This window comes from Puntigrus tetrazona, chromosome 17, assembly GCF_018831695.1.
Source record: "Puntigrus tetrazona isolate hp1 chromosome 17, ASM1883169v1, whole genome shotgun sequence".
NCBI classification, from domain to species: domain Eukaryota; kingdom Metazoa; phylum Chordata; class Actinopteri; order Cypriniformes; family Cyprinidae; genus Puntigrus; species Puntigrus tetrazona.
Window position 1 is genome coordinate 1,664,895 of NC_056715.1, and position 19,066 is coordinate 1,683,960.

The window sequence follows — 19,066 nt, forward strand, 5'->3', positions numbered from 1 at the left end:
GTAAAAGGGAATTTTAAGGTATTTAAAACATCTTAAATAGTATTTTAAGCACAAATAAAAGACTTTTTTAAGAACTACACAAATAAAATATGATATAACCGTAGTATGACAATGACTATAGTAACATTTTAAATTGTAAACTGACTGTAAAAAGCATGGTTTTATGTTTTTTTTTTTTTTTGTTTAAAAACATGGATGAGTTGTGTCAATTATTAATGAATATTAATTTAAACAATTATTATTAATCAGTTATTACAATAACTAAATAACACTATAAATGCATGTATTAATTGTTTAGATTTGTGTAATGTATTATCCGTATTTTTCCGTCATTGGTGAGCTTTAACTCAAACAAAGCGGTTTCCTCGGTGACGACTGTATATAAAACCACGCAGAAACAGTTTTGGTTAGGTTTGTATTTTGTTATGTTTTGTTTATTGTCATAGATATACATATTTATTGTGAGATGTGGTAACTATAGCAACCGTGGCGACCATTGCCAGGAACTACTGTGAAATGCTTAGCTTAAACGCTTAAGGGTGACACTTAAGATCTCAAATGAATCCCTTACCTCAGGGATTTTGTCCCCTAAGGGATAACTCTCATGCAACTGTCATGCAACCGTGCCCAGATGTTTCCGAGTGTACCTGGTGACAGATCTCCTCCCACTGGCGGTGCAGGAGTTCGATGCGTTCCTGCAGCACACGCAGGTCCTCAGGACTGATGTAAGTAGACAGAGACTCTCTCAGCACCGTCAGATGGGTCAAATCCTCCTTCCAGCCGTCAAACATGCTCTCCAGATCCTGCAGGAAATGGTCATTGGTTTTCCTTTTTTCATCATTTCTTTATTGTTTAAGTCTTGCTGCATACCTTGCAGCGCATTTGTTCTGACTGCAGCTCCTCGTGGCGATCCGGCAGCGGCTGGGACAGCTGCCGTTTAAAAGCTCTCAGTTTCTCCAGAGATCCTCCGATACCTTTTTCACATCTCTCCCAATCCTACGCACGGTTTAAAACAAGTCAGGGTGGTTTTTAGGCACATATAAAACATTCATTACAATTACAATATCAAGCATTGCTCTACCATCTGAAAATAACCTTTGAACTGATTAGGGTAGAGATGTGGACAAATCTTTTTACATTTTTTTTATTGATTTTATTGATGTTTATGGTGTTTTTTTGCTTATTTGCTAATTTTCACAAAGCTAGAAAAAAACAAGAATTATTGTTTTGGAAACTAGCTTTAATTAATATAAAGTTTAATCTAATTAACTCAAATCTAAAATATAAAACTTGTTTTTTCAGGTAACAAAAAATGTTCAACCTTAGTTTTTAACTATAACAATAGTAGTATTAGCATTGTAACTTAAATATTATTTAAATTTATTATTAACTAATATTCGTTTTTATTTATAATATTATTATGAAATTATATTATTTAAATTTATTATTAACTAATATTCATATTTTATTTATAATATTATTATGAAATTATATTATTTAAATTTATTATTAACTAATATTCATATTTTATTTATAATATTATTATGAAATTATATTATTTAAATTTATTATTAACTAATATTCATATTTTTATAATATTATTATGAAATTATATATATATATATATAATATATATATATATATATATATATATATATATATATATATATATATATATAATATATATGTATATATACATATATATATATATATAATTTAGCAACAAAATTGGAATAAACAATTATGCAAAACACACTATAAATAATAATTATGTTCCACTATTATTAGATAGGGATTTTTTTCTACATATATAATATTTCTTATACATAAATTTCCAAACTTCCAAAATTTTGGGGATATTGTGGCATGGATGATTTCATTTTACAAATAGTCACTAAACTCATCCAGACATGTTTCAATAAAGACTGCAACTGTAGTAAACAGATGGTGCCGAGGCATAAAGGTGTACCCTGAGCAGGACGGCCAGCTCTTTCTTCTGCTCCTCCAGGCGGATGTTGGCGTGTCTCCAGCGCTCCTGTATGTCGAGCAGCTCCTCTTGTAGAGCGGCTTCGGCTCGTGTGTCCGCAGACAGAAGCAGCTGTCTCCCTGCCTCCACCGTCAGGATGTAACTGCCCTGCTGCCTCAGCAGAACCTTCTCCCTCAGCTGCAGGAGGAACGGAGCGTCAGCAGGGGGCGATAACAGCCGGCACAAAAGCACAAGACGTAAGCAGCACAGGTATATTTGTAGCAATAGCCAACAATACACTATATGGGTCAAAATTATTCATTTTATGCCAAAAATCATTAGTATATCAAGTAAAGATCATGTTGCATGAAGATATTAAATATATCAAAAATGCATTGTAAAATGCATTGCTAAGAACTTTGTTTGGACAACTTTAAAAGTGACTTTTTTGCACCTTGATTCCTCAGTTTTCAAATAGTATCTTGGTCAAATGTCCTATCCTAACAAACCTTGGCCCTTATTGCTGGTTTTTATAGTCCATGGTCACATTTGTGTCACTTCAGACACCTACCTGAACCGCATCCAGCATGGCTCGTGCTTGTTGGAGTGGCACAGGTGTACCGGCCTCCAGGGTCTCGGCCTGATGGGACGCTTCGACCAACCACTTCCTCAGCTTCTCCACCATCTCTCTGTAGCGCTGCCACTGGCGCAGGAGACTGTCTATGATGCCCCGGCGCTGCTGTGCCCGTCTCACTACCCCCTGCCACTGGTTACTCAGCAGAGCCAGCTTCAGCTTGAACTCATCTCTGGAAACACGTATGAGCATGTATTTTGAACACTAGTATCTGGCATATGGGTCAGAGATGGGTTTTTACCATAATAACAATAAGTGTAATACTGCTTTAAGTTGTTATTTCCTCCACCCCCCCCAAAAAAAGTATTATATTAATACTTTTAAAATTAATTGCAGTTTTTTTTTGAGTCAAAAATAAATAGCATACATTTTTCCCTGATTTATTACATTTATACTTACCATACTTACTATAAAAATATATTTATTACTCATTTAAGACGAATTACTAATACTAATAAACAAATACTAATAACTAATAACATTTACATTTTTTAAATGTAAATTTCCAGAGATTCATTTTGAGATTTTATTCTCCTTAAACCTTAAAGGTAGACACTCACTTAACATTTAATGCGGTTTCTATGGACATAAATTCACTTTCGTGATTAACATCTTTGACGCATATCTGATGATAAAGATGATGACGTCGCTCACCTGTCATCCACCTGCCCCTGCTCCAGCATGCGCTGCCCGTCGCTGATGATGGAGTGAAGGATCTGCTGTCTGCTGAACATCTCCGCCTGAAACAGCTGTAAGATTGCTCGTTTTTTAGCATCTAGGCAAGGTTCGCGACTCCTAAGTTGCTTTTGTATATCTCACCTCGTGAGCTCTCTGCTGCTCCATCAGGCTCTGGAAGTTTCCGGAAATCTCCACGGCCAGTTTCTCCTCCGTCTGCTCCAGGAACTCCATCCACGTCTCGCACTTCTCCAGAAAGGTCTGCTGCTGTAGTAGCATTGCCTGAAGTTTGCTGAGAAGAGAATTCAGGCGTCCTTTAGAAGGTGAACAGACACTCAACAATGTCTACTCGAGCGTTGGGTATTTCTATGGAGGCCTGAAGAAGGGCTGACGGAGGTATTCAATAATGATATGAGTCGGAGCAAACCTGAATCTCTCGGTGGTCTGAGCTGAGGTGGTGGACCAGCTTCTGTTGAGGTTCTGCATGCGTTTGATCTCAGAGTCGTTGAGAGGGAGTCTGTAACCCAGTTCATTCAGCCTCTCCAGATCAGGAGCCATACTGCTGAACTTCAGCATTTGTTTCTGCAAAAAAATTAACAAATACACAAAAACATTAACGTTGGTCAGGTCATTTTAAGTGATGCACATTTTCCGTTTTCAGATTTTCTGTTTGACCGATTGATTGATTTCTTTCTTGATGTAAAAAAAAGAATGAAATGAATGAAAACTGATTTTTTTATGTATATGTGCAATAATTCACAAAAATAAGTACTTTTAGCAACAAAGGGTTTTTAACTTATATAGAAACATATTATTTATATACTACTATATTATTTTGAATTAGCTTAGATTTTAATTTGGGTTACGTTGTTTTGTTACGTGTGTATTTTTAACTCATTTCTAAATATTTTATTTTCAATTTTAGTAATTTTAATATTTGTATTTATTTAAGATTATTTTAGTATCATTTATATACTACTATAGTATTTATTAATATTTTGAATTAGCTGTTATATCTATATTTGCAGATTACACTTTTTGTAATTTTATGTGCTTTAATGAATTTTTAATTTAATTCATTTTAGAATTTCAGTTTTAGTAATTTAATATTTTAATAATATTTTTATTTAATTTAATATTTAATAATTTAAAGCCCCTTTTTTATTTCAGCTAGCTAGTTGCCAAGGTAACGTTTCAAATATTTTTTACTTATAATTTGTCATCTTATCTATTTATGCTTTATACCTTTATTTCAACTGCGGCAAAACAAAATTAATTCATTTTAGAGAACAATAACAGCACTACTCTGATAGTGCATATTCCAGGCATCCCAGCATAATTCATCTATTCTGTCGTGCATACCTTGAGTTCCTCCATGCGGTCGCGGATCAGCGACTGATCAGAGGAACCGTTGGGATCCTGTCCTTTCAGTACCTCCTCAGCTTCCACGATCCAGCGAGACAGAGAGTCCAACTGCTCGTTGAACGTCTCATAGTCCCGAACCCCAGCCTGGGGAGAAAAACAACCCTCAGCCTCAAACACTAAGACGCTCTCGCATGCCGCTTCAGTGATCTTCTTCACTCACCTGCAGCGCCACCTGCTGTCGGCTCAGGCTCTGCTCCACAGCACTGAGGCGCTGGGTCAGAGACAGGTGGTCAGACTGGATGGAAGCTGCAGCTGATGTGTCCACCTGCTGCTTGAGCTGCTCCCCCAGCTCCAATAAAACCTGCAGAGACGACTGGACGGGAGCCTGAGAGCGCAGCAGCTCCTGAGTGAACATGAGAGTAAATACAACTGAGATGAAAATTGCAGCTGATTATCAAGTCAGATAATGTACACAAGCAGTTGCTGTACAGATTTTATGAATAGTGCATTAGTGAACACTTTAAAAACCATTACTGTCCTGATATGCTTAAAGCTTCATAAATGTATCTGTAATGCCTTATACTACACATAACAATTAAATTGTTTCATACACAACTATAACCACAGAACTAATGCATAACACCTACATTACTTACTCATAAATGCATAATGCATGATATGATTTATTTTTATAGCACTGATCATGTGTTTTCAATGCATTATAGTGTTTTTTATAGCTATAAAGTATCATAGTATTACAATTGCGTGTGAGAGTTATGAGAGCACGCGATTCACTTTAAGCAAAAAAAAAATCTAAAAATATAAATTATAAAGGAACTCAATATGCGTGAATATGAAATACAGAAATGTACAGAAACTGCTGTATAGAATGCGTGTGCGTTAGTAGAATTAGAACGCATAAACATTTATGAGAGTATATACACAAATAATTTTAAGACATTACATACAATTATGAAAGTGAACAATGAACAATCTATAACACAATACAATTAGGTCTCATTAGCATTTATTGACGATTATATTTGGTAAAGTTGAGGTTCATGTTCATGTTAGTGCATTAACTAATGTTAACAGATACTTTTTTACTGAAATTGTCAATATTACACTCACAGCGCAGTCTTGAATCCAGATGGACACTTCCTCCTCTGTGATGTCTTTGTGGCTGGCTGCCTTCAGCATCTGGTTTGCTTTCTCCTCCAGTGTCTGGATGCTGGAGTCACTCTGTCCATAAAGATCTTTATAACTCTGCCACAGCTGCAGGAGAGCCTTGCTGCTCTTCAGACGCTCCACGATCTCCTCCTGCAGACTGTTCCACCTGAAAGACCACAAAACACACACACACACTTCCATTACATCTGCCTTACTAATAATAACACTCAAGCCAAAATGACTTAACTAAAATGCTAAGACATGCATTTTTCAGTTGTCATGCTTTTCATTAAAGTCCAAGTTATAATTATAAACAAAGATTATATATATATAAAAATATAAGATGAAAAATGGACCTGGCGTTTATGTCTTTTAGTGCGTTATTCAGTGTGTCAGACACAGACGGGTGACACTCCTCCAGAAGCTGATGTGTAACTGATCCAAACTTCCTCAGACTGCTCTCTTGTTTCTCAAGCTCCTCCTGCAGGTTCTACAGATGCCCGAGAAAACAGCATTGGACATTTTTCCACTTTTGATCTGTAATTTGCGAGATGCACTGGGACTTGTTTTACCTGTAGACTGTCCACCTGTAGCCGTGAAGCCTCCAGAGATCCCGTGAGCAGACGGTAACGGGACACAGAGTAGCGTCCCTCCGTCAGGTAGCCGTTGATCTCCTCAGATGCTTGTTTATATTGACTCCACTTGTCCTGGACAGACTTCAGGCTGATCTTGAGCTGCCCGATCTGAGACACAGCAATACAAAGACAATTTACATGCAGAAACCCATATATAAACACTGTAACCATACATAACCCTGTTCAGATCCTTTAAAGAACACTTGTACTTATGGAATCACATTTTAGTCTAATTAAAACAGTAAATACCAAGTGGTCTAGACTGGCCCATGTATTGTTCAAGGCTTGTAGAGACTCCATGACAACAGCGCAGGCCTCGTCGGTCTTATTTTGGACGAGAGCACAAGCCTGTTCTTCCACTCTCTCCAGCTCCCTTTCTTTTTCCTTCACCATCTCCTCCATCTCCTGAAGATACAGGTCAAAAAAAGACTGTCTGTATTCCAGTCATGGTAGTCATGTTGATTAAACGAGACTGATTGTTTGGTGAAATGTCAAACCTGGCAGTCTTTCAATGCGTTCTGCACGGAGGACAAGTTCTCGATCCTCTGCTTTCTCTTGAGTCTGTCCTCCTGAGCGTTCAGCCATGCCTGAAGAGTCTGAACTTTACCCTCATATTCAACCCAGGATTCCAACAAGCATTCCAAGTATTGTACCTGAAACAACAAAAAACAACATTTAGCAGAATTAAGCAACACTTCTATTTTATGGTATAATTATTCAATCAAGTATGAAACTGTAAAACTAATTATAGAACTGTATTTGATCGCATTTGAGTAAATACTATAATGACAATATCGTAGACACATATTAAAAATTCTTTAATTAATCCTCATTTGTACGTCGCTTTGGATAAAAGCATCTGCTAAATGACTAAATGTAAATGTAAATGTAAATGTAAATGTAAAAAAATATACAAATAAAACACTATTACAGTGGCTCTCAAGCAGAGGAAACCACTTCCAAGGTTTCCAAAAAAAATCAAGATCAATTCAAATATTTGTTTTTTACAATATAATATAATATAATATACCATAAAATAACATAACATAATATGTTTTTCTTCTGGAACCAAAAATAAATTGTGGATAAATAGTATTTTGTAAATACCCAAATATCAATATTAATCTACATCAACTATATGTGTGAATGGATTATATATATATATATATATATATATATATATATATATATATATATATATATATATATATATATATATATAATATATATTTATTATATATCTATTTATCTATCTATCTATCTTTAATATATATCCTTTAATATATATAATTTGTATTAGAACAGCTCAGAATGATATAATCTACCAAAAGTCTGAATGGAATTGGAAAAAGTGAAGTTTCACCCTCTCAGTGATACGTGTCTGCAGTATCTGCCAGTGGCAGTTCATTGCGCCCAGTTTCTCCGCAAAATCTGTTTTATCGCTGCGTTTGCTCTCCACGTCCGCACCGCTAATCTGGAGCACTGACTGATTCACGAAGTCCACAGTCAGCTGTTTGCAGTTCACATCCACTCTGAAGCCCTGCAGACAGTAAAAGACGACAGCATGGAGAAAACCATTAGCAAAGCACATATAAATTCATAATTAATCTGATGATCTCCATAAAAATCAGTCCAGCCTACATATTCATTTGGATAATTATTGCCCACTTAAATACAATACACCTTTTGTAGACTCTAACAGGTGTAAAACTGTAAATGAAGTCACCTTGTATCGTTGCAAGTACTCCTGGATGACCTTTGACCCAACAGCCCCTTTGAGATTCTCCTCATCTTCTTCTATCACTCTCTCCATCAATGAAATCCAGTTCACAAGCTCAGCGATAGCGTGACGTGATGCCACCTTATCCATCTGAGACTACAACAAAAAACAATACATCTTTAAAAAAAGATCTGGACGGGACCTCAGAAGTATCTAATCTTATTTATTGGAGCAGATAAGCCTGTTTAGCGAGCAGTCAGTACCTGGTGGAGTTTCTCTTGAACTACGGGAACGCGGGCGAGCAGCTCTGACCACTGAGAGTCCAGACGGGAGAGTTCAGACCGCAGAGCCGCGGTGTCCATCTTCTTGAGTCTGAGCAGCTGGTTTCCCTCGTTCATCACCGAGGCCTTCAGACTGGAGCGGCTCTCCACCTCCTTACTGAACTCCTGTATAGAAGAAAAATGACGCATCAAATGCTGAACCAATAATTGCTAAAAATGCTAAAAATAAAGATGAATTCAAATCATATTTATAATTTGGAACCAAAAAAATAGTGGATAATAGTATTTTTTTTACATTAGATTTTTACATTTTTTTATATCCACATATCAATTTGTCTTTATATCAATTGTATGTATATATTTTATACATCAATCTCAGTAGTACACAGCATGTAAAAAACTAATTTAAATAGCAGTACGTATATACACAGCATCTTCTGGTTTCTGGAATTACTTCCTTATGGGAATGCAAAGATGTAAATAATTATTAATAATTGTTAATTAAAGCTTCTTTAATTACTATTTTCATTGACAGAAACATCTAACTGCAAAAACAAACGATTATATAATAATACTAAATTAATAAAAAATAAAATACTGCACAATAAAACATAACAATAAACATGTTAATTAATATAATATAATAAAATATTATTCCGTTTTTATAGCAAAGCTTGGACCAGTGTGGTTTTCCAGCGAAACCAGTCGACCAAATGCACAAACATCTTAACACGTTCGTGATTTCTTAACATCGAACCAGTCTAACTAACCAGAAAAGCTGATAACTGGTCTTTAACGGTCTCCAGTTCCTGAGGACCAGCAACGAACTGCGTGTTCCAGAACTCCAGGCGCTCCAGAGCTTCCTGCAGCCAGCGACTCAGTTCTCCAGACTCACGCTTGTACCTGTGACGATCAAGCACATCTCATGATGAAGATTACAAAATAAAATGAATGAAACCATGCATCAGAAAAAACGCCCCTGACCTGGTTGAGTGCTTCAGGATGGATTCCAGGTTCTGCAGCTCTTTGTTGATCTTGGTGGAGTTGTTGAGCCAGTGCTCGCCCAAAAGAGTGAGCTGGTTCTCCAGACTGGTGCAGCTCACACATGACAGAAGATGCTTCCCTTCCTCCAGCACCTGATGCAGCTTGTGTTGGTGCTCCGTCAGACTGGCTTTAAGGGCCTAAGGTGATGGAAGGTCAAGTCGATCAGATACAGTCAGTCTGGCATGATTAGTTTATCTATCCTGATACGTCGATCTATCCATGTTAATCTAGACAACTAACCCGAAAAAGGCGCGAAGCCTGAAGTTTCATGATTTCTTTACATACCTGATAGAGCTCAATTCTTTCATTCAGTCTCTCCTCTGTTTCCTCCACCAGGCCGACGGTCGGCAGACTGCCCTCCACAGCCTCTAGCAATCGGTACAGGGTCTGATAGTCCGAAACCAGGCGACTCCACGTCTGATAAAGTCAGAGAAACATACAAATATTAATGAGTGTGAAAGAAACAGTTTCATACTTTTGTGGGGAGTCAAATTTCTTTGTGCTCACCAAAACAGCATTTACCGGATGAAAAATACAGTTATATATTGCTGTTATATTGTGAAATATTATTAACATTTAAAATAACTACTTTGCATCTGACTATGTTGTAAAATGTAATTTATTTCTATAATGCAAAGCTGAATTTTCAGCATACAGTCTTTACACGTGCTCCATCATATAAATTCTTATGTTATGCTGATTTGCTATTTAAGAAACATTTCTTATTTCTTATTAATGTTATTTTTAGTGCTGTTAAATTATTAATCGCAAAACACACCCAAAAGCTTTTGTTTAAGTAATATATGAAAGTGTATTTATTTTGCATATATAAATACAAAAACATGCATGTTTTAATTTAAGAAAAATGTGTTCTGTTTTTATATTTAATATATTTATCCATAATATAAAACATAATAATATAAATATATAAATGCATATACATGTGCATTTATATATAGATAATAAACAAACACAGGACACATACATATATTATGTAAAAAAAACCCTGTAAAATGTACATTTTGGATGCGATTAATCATTTGACAGCACTAGTTATGATCTTTTAAAATTTATTTTGGAAACCGTGATACTTTTTTTTGAGTATATTTGAGTTCAAATTAGCAGTGTATATTTAAGAGCAAAATCTTTGAACAATGCAAATGTCTTTACTGTGACTTTTTTCTTGTTTTGAAAACGATTTAGAAGCATTGTTACCTCTGAGATGCACTCCAGCTCAACTCCTTTCTTGTGCGCTTGCTTAAGCACATCCTGAGCCCGAGCGAGTGTCTCCTCCAGAGTCTGGCGCTCACGTGGCAAAACAAAGGCACTGATTTTTTTGTAGAACGTCTCAGTGAGGACCATGTGCCACTCTAAGCCTTGGAAAAATTCCTGAAAATGAAACATTCGGAGACGTGTGAGCATCAGGACATGCACACGCTTCAAGACAAACACAAGACCTATTCTGGAGTTCGGGGTACCTTGTGTTTGTCTAGAAGATTGTGCACATCCTCCACTGAGCCGGCGATAATTTTCTGGTCGGCGTTCATCTTATCCTGGGCCGTGTCCACCAGATCAATCAGATCCTGCAGAACTCGTTCATACTGATTCTTTAGTGCCATATTCTGGTTCAGCCCGCTCCGTCGAGAGCCCACGGTCATCACCAGCTCCTCATAAGCATCCTGTGAAGCACACACACACAGCTTGAGAAGAAGTATTTTATTTCTAAACCACTCTAACTACTTAGTAAGCTTCTGTTTTACAGTAACTGAAAACATAAAAGTGTTTGACAGTTTTGTTGACGACATTGATTGGTTGTTACCTGTAGCTTCAGCAGCTCATTGGTGGAGAACTGGTCCAGCTGTAGCTCCGCCCCTCTGGCTTTCAGCTCTGTTATTCTGTGCTCAAACACTTTCAGAGTCTCCTCTGCCTCTGCAATGATCTGCCAGAACAAAAGTGAGTTCACAGCGATATGACTGCATGAACTGTAAACACTTTTATTGTAACTAAAATTAAACATAAAACTTAAAAAAAGATGGAAAAATAAAATGTAAATAGACAAATATCATACATGCTGGACACTAACTGAATGCTTGGCAACTAAATAATTTTTTTGAAGTACTAAAATAAAAAAATAAAAAACTAAAATAATAAATAAAATGAACTAAATTAATTAAATGTATATAGTTAAATAAAATAACCGTTATATATATATATATATATATATATATATATATATATATATATATATATATATATGCTGTCAAACAATTAATAGCATACAGTGTATATTTAAAAACGAAAACATATGCATGTCTTATACATACATTTTTATTTATATAATTTATATTACATATAAACATATTTACTACAATCACTGTTAATAAATATGACAACATCTAATAATGGAATACAAAAACTGATGCATTAATTAATAATCAAATATGAAGTATTCTTTCTTACTTCAATCTGTTTAGTTGTTGTGTGGTCAAGAACTCCTGCCATTTTCTGAATAATCTGGAACTTGCTTTCACTAAGCGCTGTAAAGAGATGCTGCAGCTCCGTCTGAAAAGAAACAGGAACTGAGACGATGGTGGGGTGCTGTATTAACACACAGAACTCGAACGGTGCCTGATTCCCACCTGGAAAGCTGTGAGCTCCCGCATTCTGCTCCTCATGGTGTCACAGCGGCGGTCCAGGGCCGAGTCCAGAGCTCCCAGGCGTCGAGTCAGACAGTCGAGGGTGTCCTTCATCAGGGTCTGCTCCTCCTCAGACAGTCCCACAGAGCCACCTATCAGTGCCTCGCTGTGGCTGACCTGCCTCGACACCTCCGTCACTTCTTTTCCCAATGTCTGTAAAACATTAAAGCTTACGATTTATACACATGTGCATGGATTATCAGATGCTTTTATTCAAAACAGAAGCATGAGTACTTCATCATCGTGCCAACAATAGCTGTAGTACACAATACCAGCTTGTGAAGCAACAACAGTTGATATTTTAATCTGCATTTTCACTTTTATCAGTGTCGCTATTGCGAACAACTAATAAAATAATTTTTGGTCATTGAAAATAAAATCTAAAATGTGGCCTTGGCATATAAATTTACTCAAACTAAAACTGAAATAACATTTAATTAGAGCCATACATAAAGATATATAACAATTTAAGCATTATTAAATTAAAAGTTAAAACTGAAAAAAAAAAATTATAAGAATTATATATAAAAATTATATATATTTATATATATATATATATATATATATATATATATATATATATATTATATATATATATATATATATATATATATATATATATATATATATATATTAATAAATACAGTAAGTATATAAACAATGCTAAAACAACTCTGACTAGGAATGTCTAATTACTAAAGCATTTACATAAACAGATGGGACGCAGGGGCCAGAAATTGTCTAAAATTACTGATTTAATTATATAATAAATTGTCTAAAAATACTGAAATTTATACTAAAAATACATATAATTTTTTTTTAAAGCTCTAAATTTTTTTATCCAATTTTAAGTAACTATTATAGCTTTTACATTTGTTTAAATTCCTATAATTATTAGTTATTATAATATTACAAATTTTAACTAGACCTTTTTTGTATCATTTCCAGTATTTTTAGACAAAAAAATCCAGGTAATTTTCTGACAAGGTGAAATCTATCTATGGGGAAAAAAACATACTGGGATTAATGTCTAATTTCTACGATATGAACTGATTCTAAAGTATCACAGTTTTTAGTTGACAAATGTCTCTAATAAGGAAAAAACCCGCAGAGCACTCAATGCAAGAGGATAAATAGGATCTGGGTTTCTCCTAAAGGAAGGCTGTCTGTCTGGTAGGAAGCTACCTCGTGGTTGGAGAGCTGCGTCTCAGCGTTCTCCGTCAGCAGCGCAGGGCCAGAAAACAGTGTGTTCTCCACATCATCCACCCAAGAGGAGGTGGCTGTGACCGCTGAATAAAGCTGCTGCTCCATCGAGATGACCTCTTGCTCTGTGGCCTGCAGAATCAAACATTACACACACATCAGTACACTGAACTATCAACTTAAGCAATGAACAACTCAAAGCCGTACATTTCAGTGATTCTACCAAGGTTAAACATAAAATAGAATTGTCACTGTTTGATACTGTTTGTATAAAAACGTGTCTACCTCAGGACTCATATCCTTTATTGTCTGACTGAATCCATTGTGCAGGGACATCAGGCTGGACTTGTCCTGGACGTGAGTCTCTCTCTTATAAACCGGAGCTGCAGTCTTCACACAAGCAGTTCTGGAGTAAACCTGTTTGAAAATATACAACTTTTACAAAACACTCCACCAACAGAGGCAGTTTCGGATTATTACAACAGTTATGCAGCTCCGATTATGCAAGAATATTCCCTGAAGGCAGCCAGGCAGCAAAAGGAATAGTGTTAAAGTTTAACAGAAAGTGATAGTCAAAAACCCAAATACTGAAAGAGGGAGAGTAACAGTAATATGCAACATGGACTGATAAAAAGAGAGGAAAGAATAATCTCTTTTTTCCAGGAAAGGCACGAACTGATCAAATTAGATAAAAGAACCTGCCAAGTGCATTAATGTAAATGAAAATATTTTTTGAAATTGTCAATTCATAATACATATTATGAATTTGTAAAATTGCTAAAATGTACACATTTTAAGCTAAAAAGAGTTAATGTTACTTGGCATCCACCATCTTACATTTCAGTTACGTGAACTAGCGATGAGAGCAACGAAGCTATTTGAAACTTTGAATCGTTTGAATCACTTGCTTCCAAAATGATTCATTGATTCATTTTGACACTGAATCAATGGTTCACAACAAATGATTCTCAAAAGTTTCAAATCTTCAGGAAGCTTCACAGACACCGTAATGAAGTCGCTGTACCGGTTGCTTGCTGTCTTGCTCCAGCGTGTTCATGAGGAGCTGCAGTTTAGTGGCCATGTCTTTTTTCAGACTTTCCCATCTCTTTTTCCTCTGTTTCTTCACGGCCTGAGCGTCTCCCCCCTGCTCCGCATCAGGCGAGAGGATCTCTGTCGCGCTGCAGAACATTTGACAGACAGAACTGTGAAGAGAGAGTCAGAGATGTAAAAGTTTGAGGTCAATCATATTCCAGTGAGATGCGAAAGAAATGATACCTGGCTCTGACGGGGGACGCCTGCTGGGTGAGTATTTCCTCTCCGCGACTCACTACGGATTTCAGCAGCTTCTTCTGCTCTGCAAGCTGCTCTTCAAGCTCCTGAATTCACACGCAATATTAATCATTCCTCGTTTAGCAGACGCTCTCTTATTGAAGCAGAATCAAACAAGTTCAGCCCCACTGCGCACGATGGAGAGAAGTCGAGATCAAACACCTTCTCCTTGTAAAAAAGAAGTTCATCTACCTTCTGTTTCTGGAGGGTATCTTGGTGCTGTAGGCTGCGTGTGGAGCGGGCCTGGGCCAGCCAGTCCTGCATGTTCGGACTCTGGGAGAGACTGGAGTCTGATTCACTGGAGTCTGATGGTTCCTTCAGGGATTCCTGCGGGAGAGGGTGAATACAAATATGAGTGCTAACAGTGAATACCGAAAACACTTAATCTTGATCTTAAAATCAAACGATCATCCATTCGTGAATCAAATCATCAGTCATCGTTCTGCAATATCCTTATATAAAGTAGCAGGAAAAGACAAAGCCATGCACATTCAGACCGAACCCAGTGCTGCTGAATTATTCTGCACGTAGAGTGACAAGGAAAAAGCGGAGATATATTATTATTACGCTTGCTCTTTGAGGGCCTTTCAACTCCTCCCAAATTAAAGTCGCCTGAAGGACATAAAAGACAAACGGTTTAGTGACTCAAAGAATCTCACAAAAAACATGTCTTGGTCATATTTTCTTTTATTATAGAATATCTATTGTATTTTAATCAAATCTATTTTATATCATGTATATTTTATTATAATAACATCAGAGTCAAATTATAAAAATGATATATTCTTAAAAGTAACAAAGAATATAAATTATATTTTGTTATAATAAATGCTTTGACACTTATGAAAAACTGAATATGACATTTTTTTAAACTGAAAAACCATAACAGTTTCCCTACAAAATCTCAGATACAGTTTTTTATTTTTCTATTTTTAAATTTGATTTTATTGTCGTATAGTTTTGAGTTTTTAAAATTGCTTTTATTGCTTCTAATACTTCATTTCTGTAAATATTTTTATTTCCATGCATTTTGTAAAAAAAGAGTCTACATAAAGTTAAAAAGACTAGAATGTAAATGTAATGTAATGTAAATGTTTTTTTGTAACACAATGCACCATCTAATATAACTATATGATATACGGTACATGCATAAATTAATTATTTAGTATCACGTAAGTATAATAGTGCTAACACACTACTACCAGAGCATGGTACCACTTCCGTCACTTTTAAGGGAATTATATTTTTAAAGATCCAAATGAACCTCTAGGACATATAGAATCGAAAACCTCTAAGCTTCCAGCCTTGATTCAGAGTTAAAGTCCCACCTGAATGTTGATTTGCTTGTCCTGCAGCATCCTCTGCAGCTCCAGCAGGCTGCCTTTCAGCGTACGCAGCTTCCTGGCGAGCTGCTCGGCGTCCTCCCTGTTCTCCGGCCGGCCCTCCAGCAGAAGATTCTCGCTGTGTCTGGAGAGCTCTGAGAGAGCCAGCACCTTCTCCTCGATCTCCAGCAGCATGTTCTGCAGGAGCAACAGAAGCGAAGCAAGCTCAAACATGGCTCTTCCGCTCTCATCCCAGGCCCTTACCGACACCTACAGCGCTGCACATTATCCATAATCCCTCACGTGCCATGCTCCCAGTAAGCATGCATCCTTGAGGATATCGGTGATGTGTAAAATCACTTCAAATAAATGCAATTCAAAATGTTAAGACTATGCATGAGCTTGAAGGAAAAAGTCAAGGTGTTTCATAGTGGGAAATCTGCCAGTTTGTAACCTTCCCATGAAGGCAAACGTAGCCCCGCCTCTTTCCTCACTAATGCTGCAGCAACCCTCATGAATATGTAATAAGGGGCGGAACCTATTTACAGTAAGCACCAATCCTCTCACAGGAATCTTCTAATACCCCTAAAACCATTATAACTATGAACGGGGTTACACTGTGTCATTTACATAATCTGATTACAGCTCGTGCCGCAGACACTTAAGAAATCAATCCATCTGAACGCTCAGAGGCCTTCTAATACTGCTGTTTACGGATAAAAAAGTTTCCTGTTCCTGTGTCCAGCGCAATTAAGCAACAACTCATTCATTTGAGAACACGAACATACATAAATTACTGGCGTTGCCACAAAATAATACATTTTCTTTTATACTTCAATCTGTAAATAATTCAGAAAGCACACATTTTGTGATCTGCTGTAGGGGGCGCTCTAACCTGGCAGTCTATGAGCTGCTCTTCCATGTCTGAGTCCTGAGGGCAGGAAGTGATGTTGCCCCGAGTGCTCTGCAGCCATTGGTCCAGCTGGTCTGCTTGGTTCATGTAGCGCTGCAAAGCCTGAGCCTGCTGCTGCTTTTCCACACGTTCACTCTGTCGCTCCTACACACATCAGCATATCAAATCATGTTTTTTCATTGCGCATTCCAGATAATCTCAATTCAACTGCAGCTGGCTTATTTTGACTAAAAAACTAACAGTAAAAGGCAAAATAAAAACATGATTAAAAGTATTTTTTGAAAAAAAAAAACTAGATTTTTGAACATTTAAAAAAACTGTTTTTGCAAATAAACTCTTCATATATATATATATATATATATATATATATATATATATATATATGTATATACATTTATATATACACATATATACATACACATATATACATACATATATACATATATACATATTGTGACGGGAGGAGCCAACGACAGACACAGTGGGCGTGGCGTCAGGCCTCGGAGAGGCTTTTATTAACAAAAATAGTACAAAATAAAGTGTCCAAGGGAAAAGTGTCCAAATAAAAGGGAAACTGGTGCCCTCGTTGTGCTTCTGGGATTGTGGAAGGTCAGGTAGTGTTCCAGGGGCAGGGTCCAGGTAAGGGGCGGAGTCCGGCGCGGTCGCACGCGCCTCTCTCCTGTTCGGGGCGCGAGGGGCGGCTTCTTCCGCGGCATCTCCGTCGCTTCTTTCCTCCGGTCGTCAGAGATTTAGGGGATTTAACGGCTCGGCATCCTGGCCCGTCAGCCGTATCCGGGTGCAGTCGTCGCCTGGACTGTACGGGGTCCCACGACGCGCTTGTCTAGCGGCGGGACGAGCTCCTTCACGCACCCTTCCTGGACCCACGAGGACACCAGCGTGCATGCACGGGGGAAGAGACCGGTCTCCCGAGGAGAGGCGCGCAGGGCATTTAACGGCGGCGGTGACAAGGCTAAATCCCTTCAGGTGTGCCTCGTCACACGCCGCCAGACCTGGCCAATACCACGCCCCTCCTCTCGAACACACCCACTCCCGTCGGGAGCCTGGTGAAGGGCGGCGAACAAAGGACGGGGTGATGGTGACAATAAAGAGGAGGGGCAGCCGACTCGTCACAATATATACACATATATATATATATATATATATATATATATATATATATATATATATATATATACATATATACATATATATATATATATATATATATATATATATATATATATACATTTATATATACACATAAATACATACACATATATACATACATATATACATATATACACATATATATATATATATATATATATATATATATATATATATATATATATATATATATATATATATATATATATATATATATATATATATATATATATACACATATATATATATATATATATATATATACATATATATATATATATATATATATATATATACATATATACATATATACACATATACACATATATATATATATATATATATATATATATATATATATATATATATAGGATTCCTTTAAAGAACAGAAGCCTTTTTCAGGCTATAAAATTAGTGAAAACAACTATACACCATAACTTTATGAAGAAACTGACATAAAAAAATAAAGAAAAACTGAAAGAAAAGATTATTGATATTTATTTTTATTTTTTTAAGAAATGTATGCTTTTATTAAGCAAGTATGCACCAAACTGATCAAATATGACAGTGAAGCCATTTAAAATAGTTCTATTTTATAAATGCTGTTTCTTTGAACTCTCTATTCATCAGCATAAATGTTTTTTAAAACTAGAAATGTTTTTTGAGCATCATATTAAAATGTTAAAATGATTTGTAAAGGATCATGTGACTGGAGTAACAATTCAGCTTTGCATCACAGGAATAAAATGACATTCAGACAGAAGAGAGTTATATTTTCTGTCGCGGTGGTATATCCTTGCGCCTGCTGCAAGCACGGTATGGCAGTAACCATGATTATTACACTGGAATAAGAGTATTGTTCCTAGTTATATTAACTTTAAAAATTCGCAACTTTTCATTTTAAGTCGCTATAAATACATGATGTAACTACTAATCAGAATCAATT

At 36.4% G+C, this 19,066-nt stretch overlaps 1 protein-coding gene across 1 annotated transcript in view; it reads right to left on the reverse strand.

Moving 5' to 3' along the window:
- The window catches only part of syne1b (spectrin repeat containing, nuclear envelope 1b), a 100,828-nt gene that overhangs the window by 16,155 nt on the left and 65,607 nt on the right, over nucleotides 1–19,066 (reverse strand). The window contains 33 exon segments of the mRNA XM_043263468.1: nucleotides 648–803; nucleotides 871–996; nucleotides 1,970–2,164; nucleotides 2,538–2,772; nucleotides 3,255–3,349; nucleotides 3,420–3,567; nucleotides 3,703–3,857; nucleotides 4,638–4,784; nucleotides 4,861–5,043; nucleotides 5,772–5,976; nucleotides 6,167–6,300; nucleotides 6,383–6,553; nucleotides 6,695–6,850; nucleotides 6,943–7,098; nucleotides 7,809–7,985; nucleotides 8,172–8,321; nucleotides 8,429–8,611; nucleotides 9,217–9,349; nucleotides 9,431–9,627; nucleotides 9,776–9,907; nucleotides 10,706–10,879; nucleotides 10,969–11,169; nucleotides 11,310–11,429; nucleotides 11,951–12,052; nucleotides 12,130–12,339; nucleotides 13,372–13,521; nucleotides 13,675–13,806; nucleotides 14,414–14,567; nucleotides 14,665–14,765; nucleotides 14,911–15,045; nucleotides 15,286–15,330; nucleotides 16,047–16,238; nucleotides 16,936–17,097. Of these exon segments, the coding sequence (XP_043119403.1) occupies nucleotides 648–803; nucleotides 871–996; nucleotides 1,970–2,164; nucleotides 2,538–2,772; nucleotides 3,255–3,349; nucleotides 3,420–3,567; nucleotides 3,703–3,857; nucleotides 4,638–4,784; nucleotides 4,861–5,043; nucleotides 5,772–5,976; nucleotides 6,167–6,300; nucleotides 6,383–6,553; nucleotides 6,695–6,850; nucleotides 6,943–7,098; nucleotides 7,809–7,985; nucleotides 8,172–8,321; nucleotides 8,429–8,611; nucleotides 9,217–9,349; nucleotides 9,431–9,627; nucleotides 9,776–9,907; nucleotides 10,706–10,879; nucleotides 10,969–11,169; nucleotides 11,310–11,429; nucleotides 11,951–12,052; nucleotides 12,130–12,339; nucleotides 13,372–13,521; nucleotides 13,675–13,806; nucleotides 14,414–14,567; nucleotides 14,665–14,765; nucleotides 14,911–15,045; nucleotides 15,286–15,330; nucleotides 16,047–16,238; nucleotides 16,936–17,097 (5,112 nt within the window).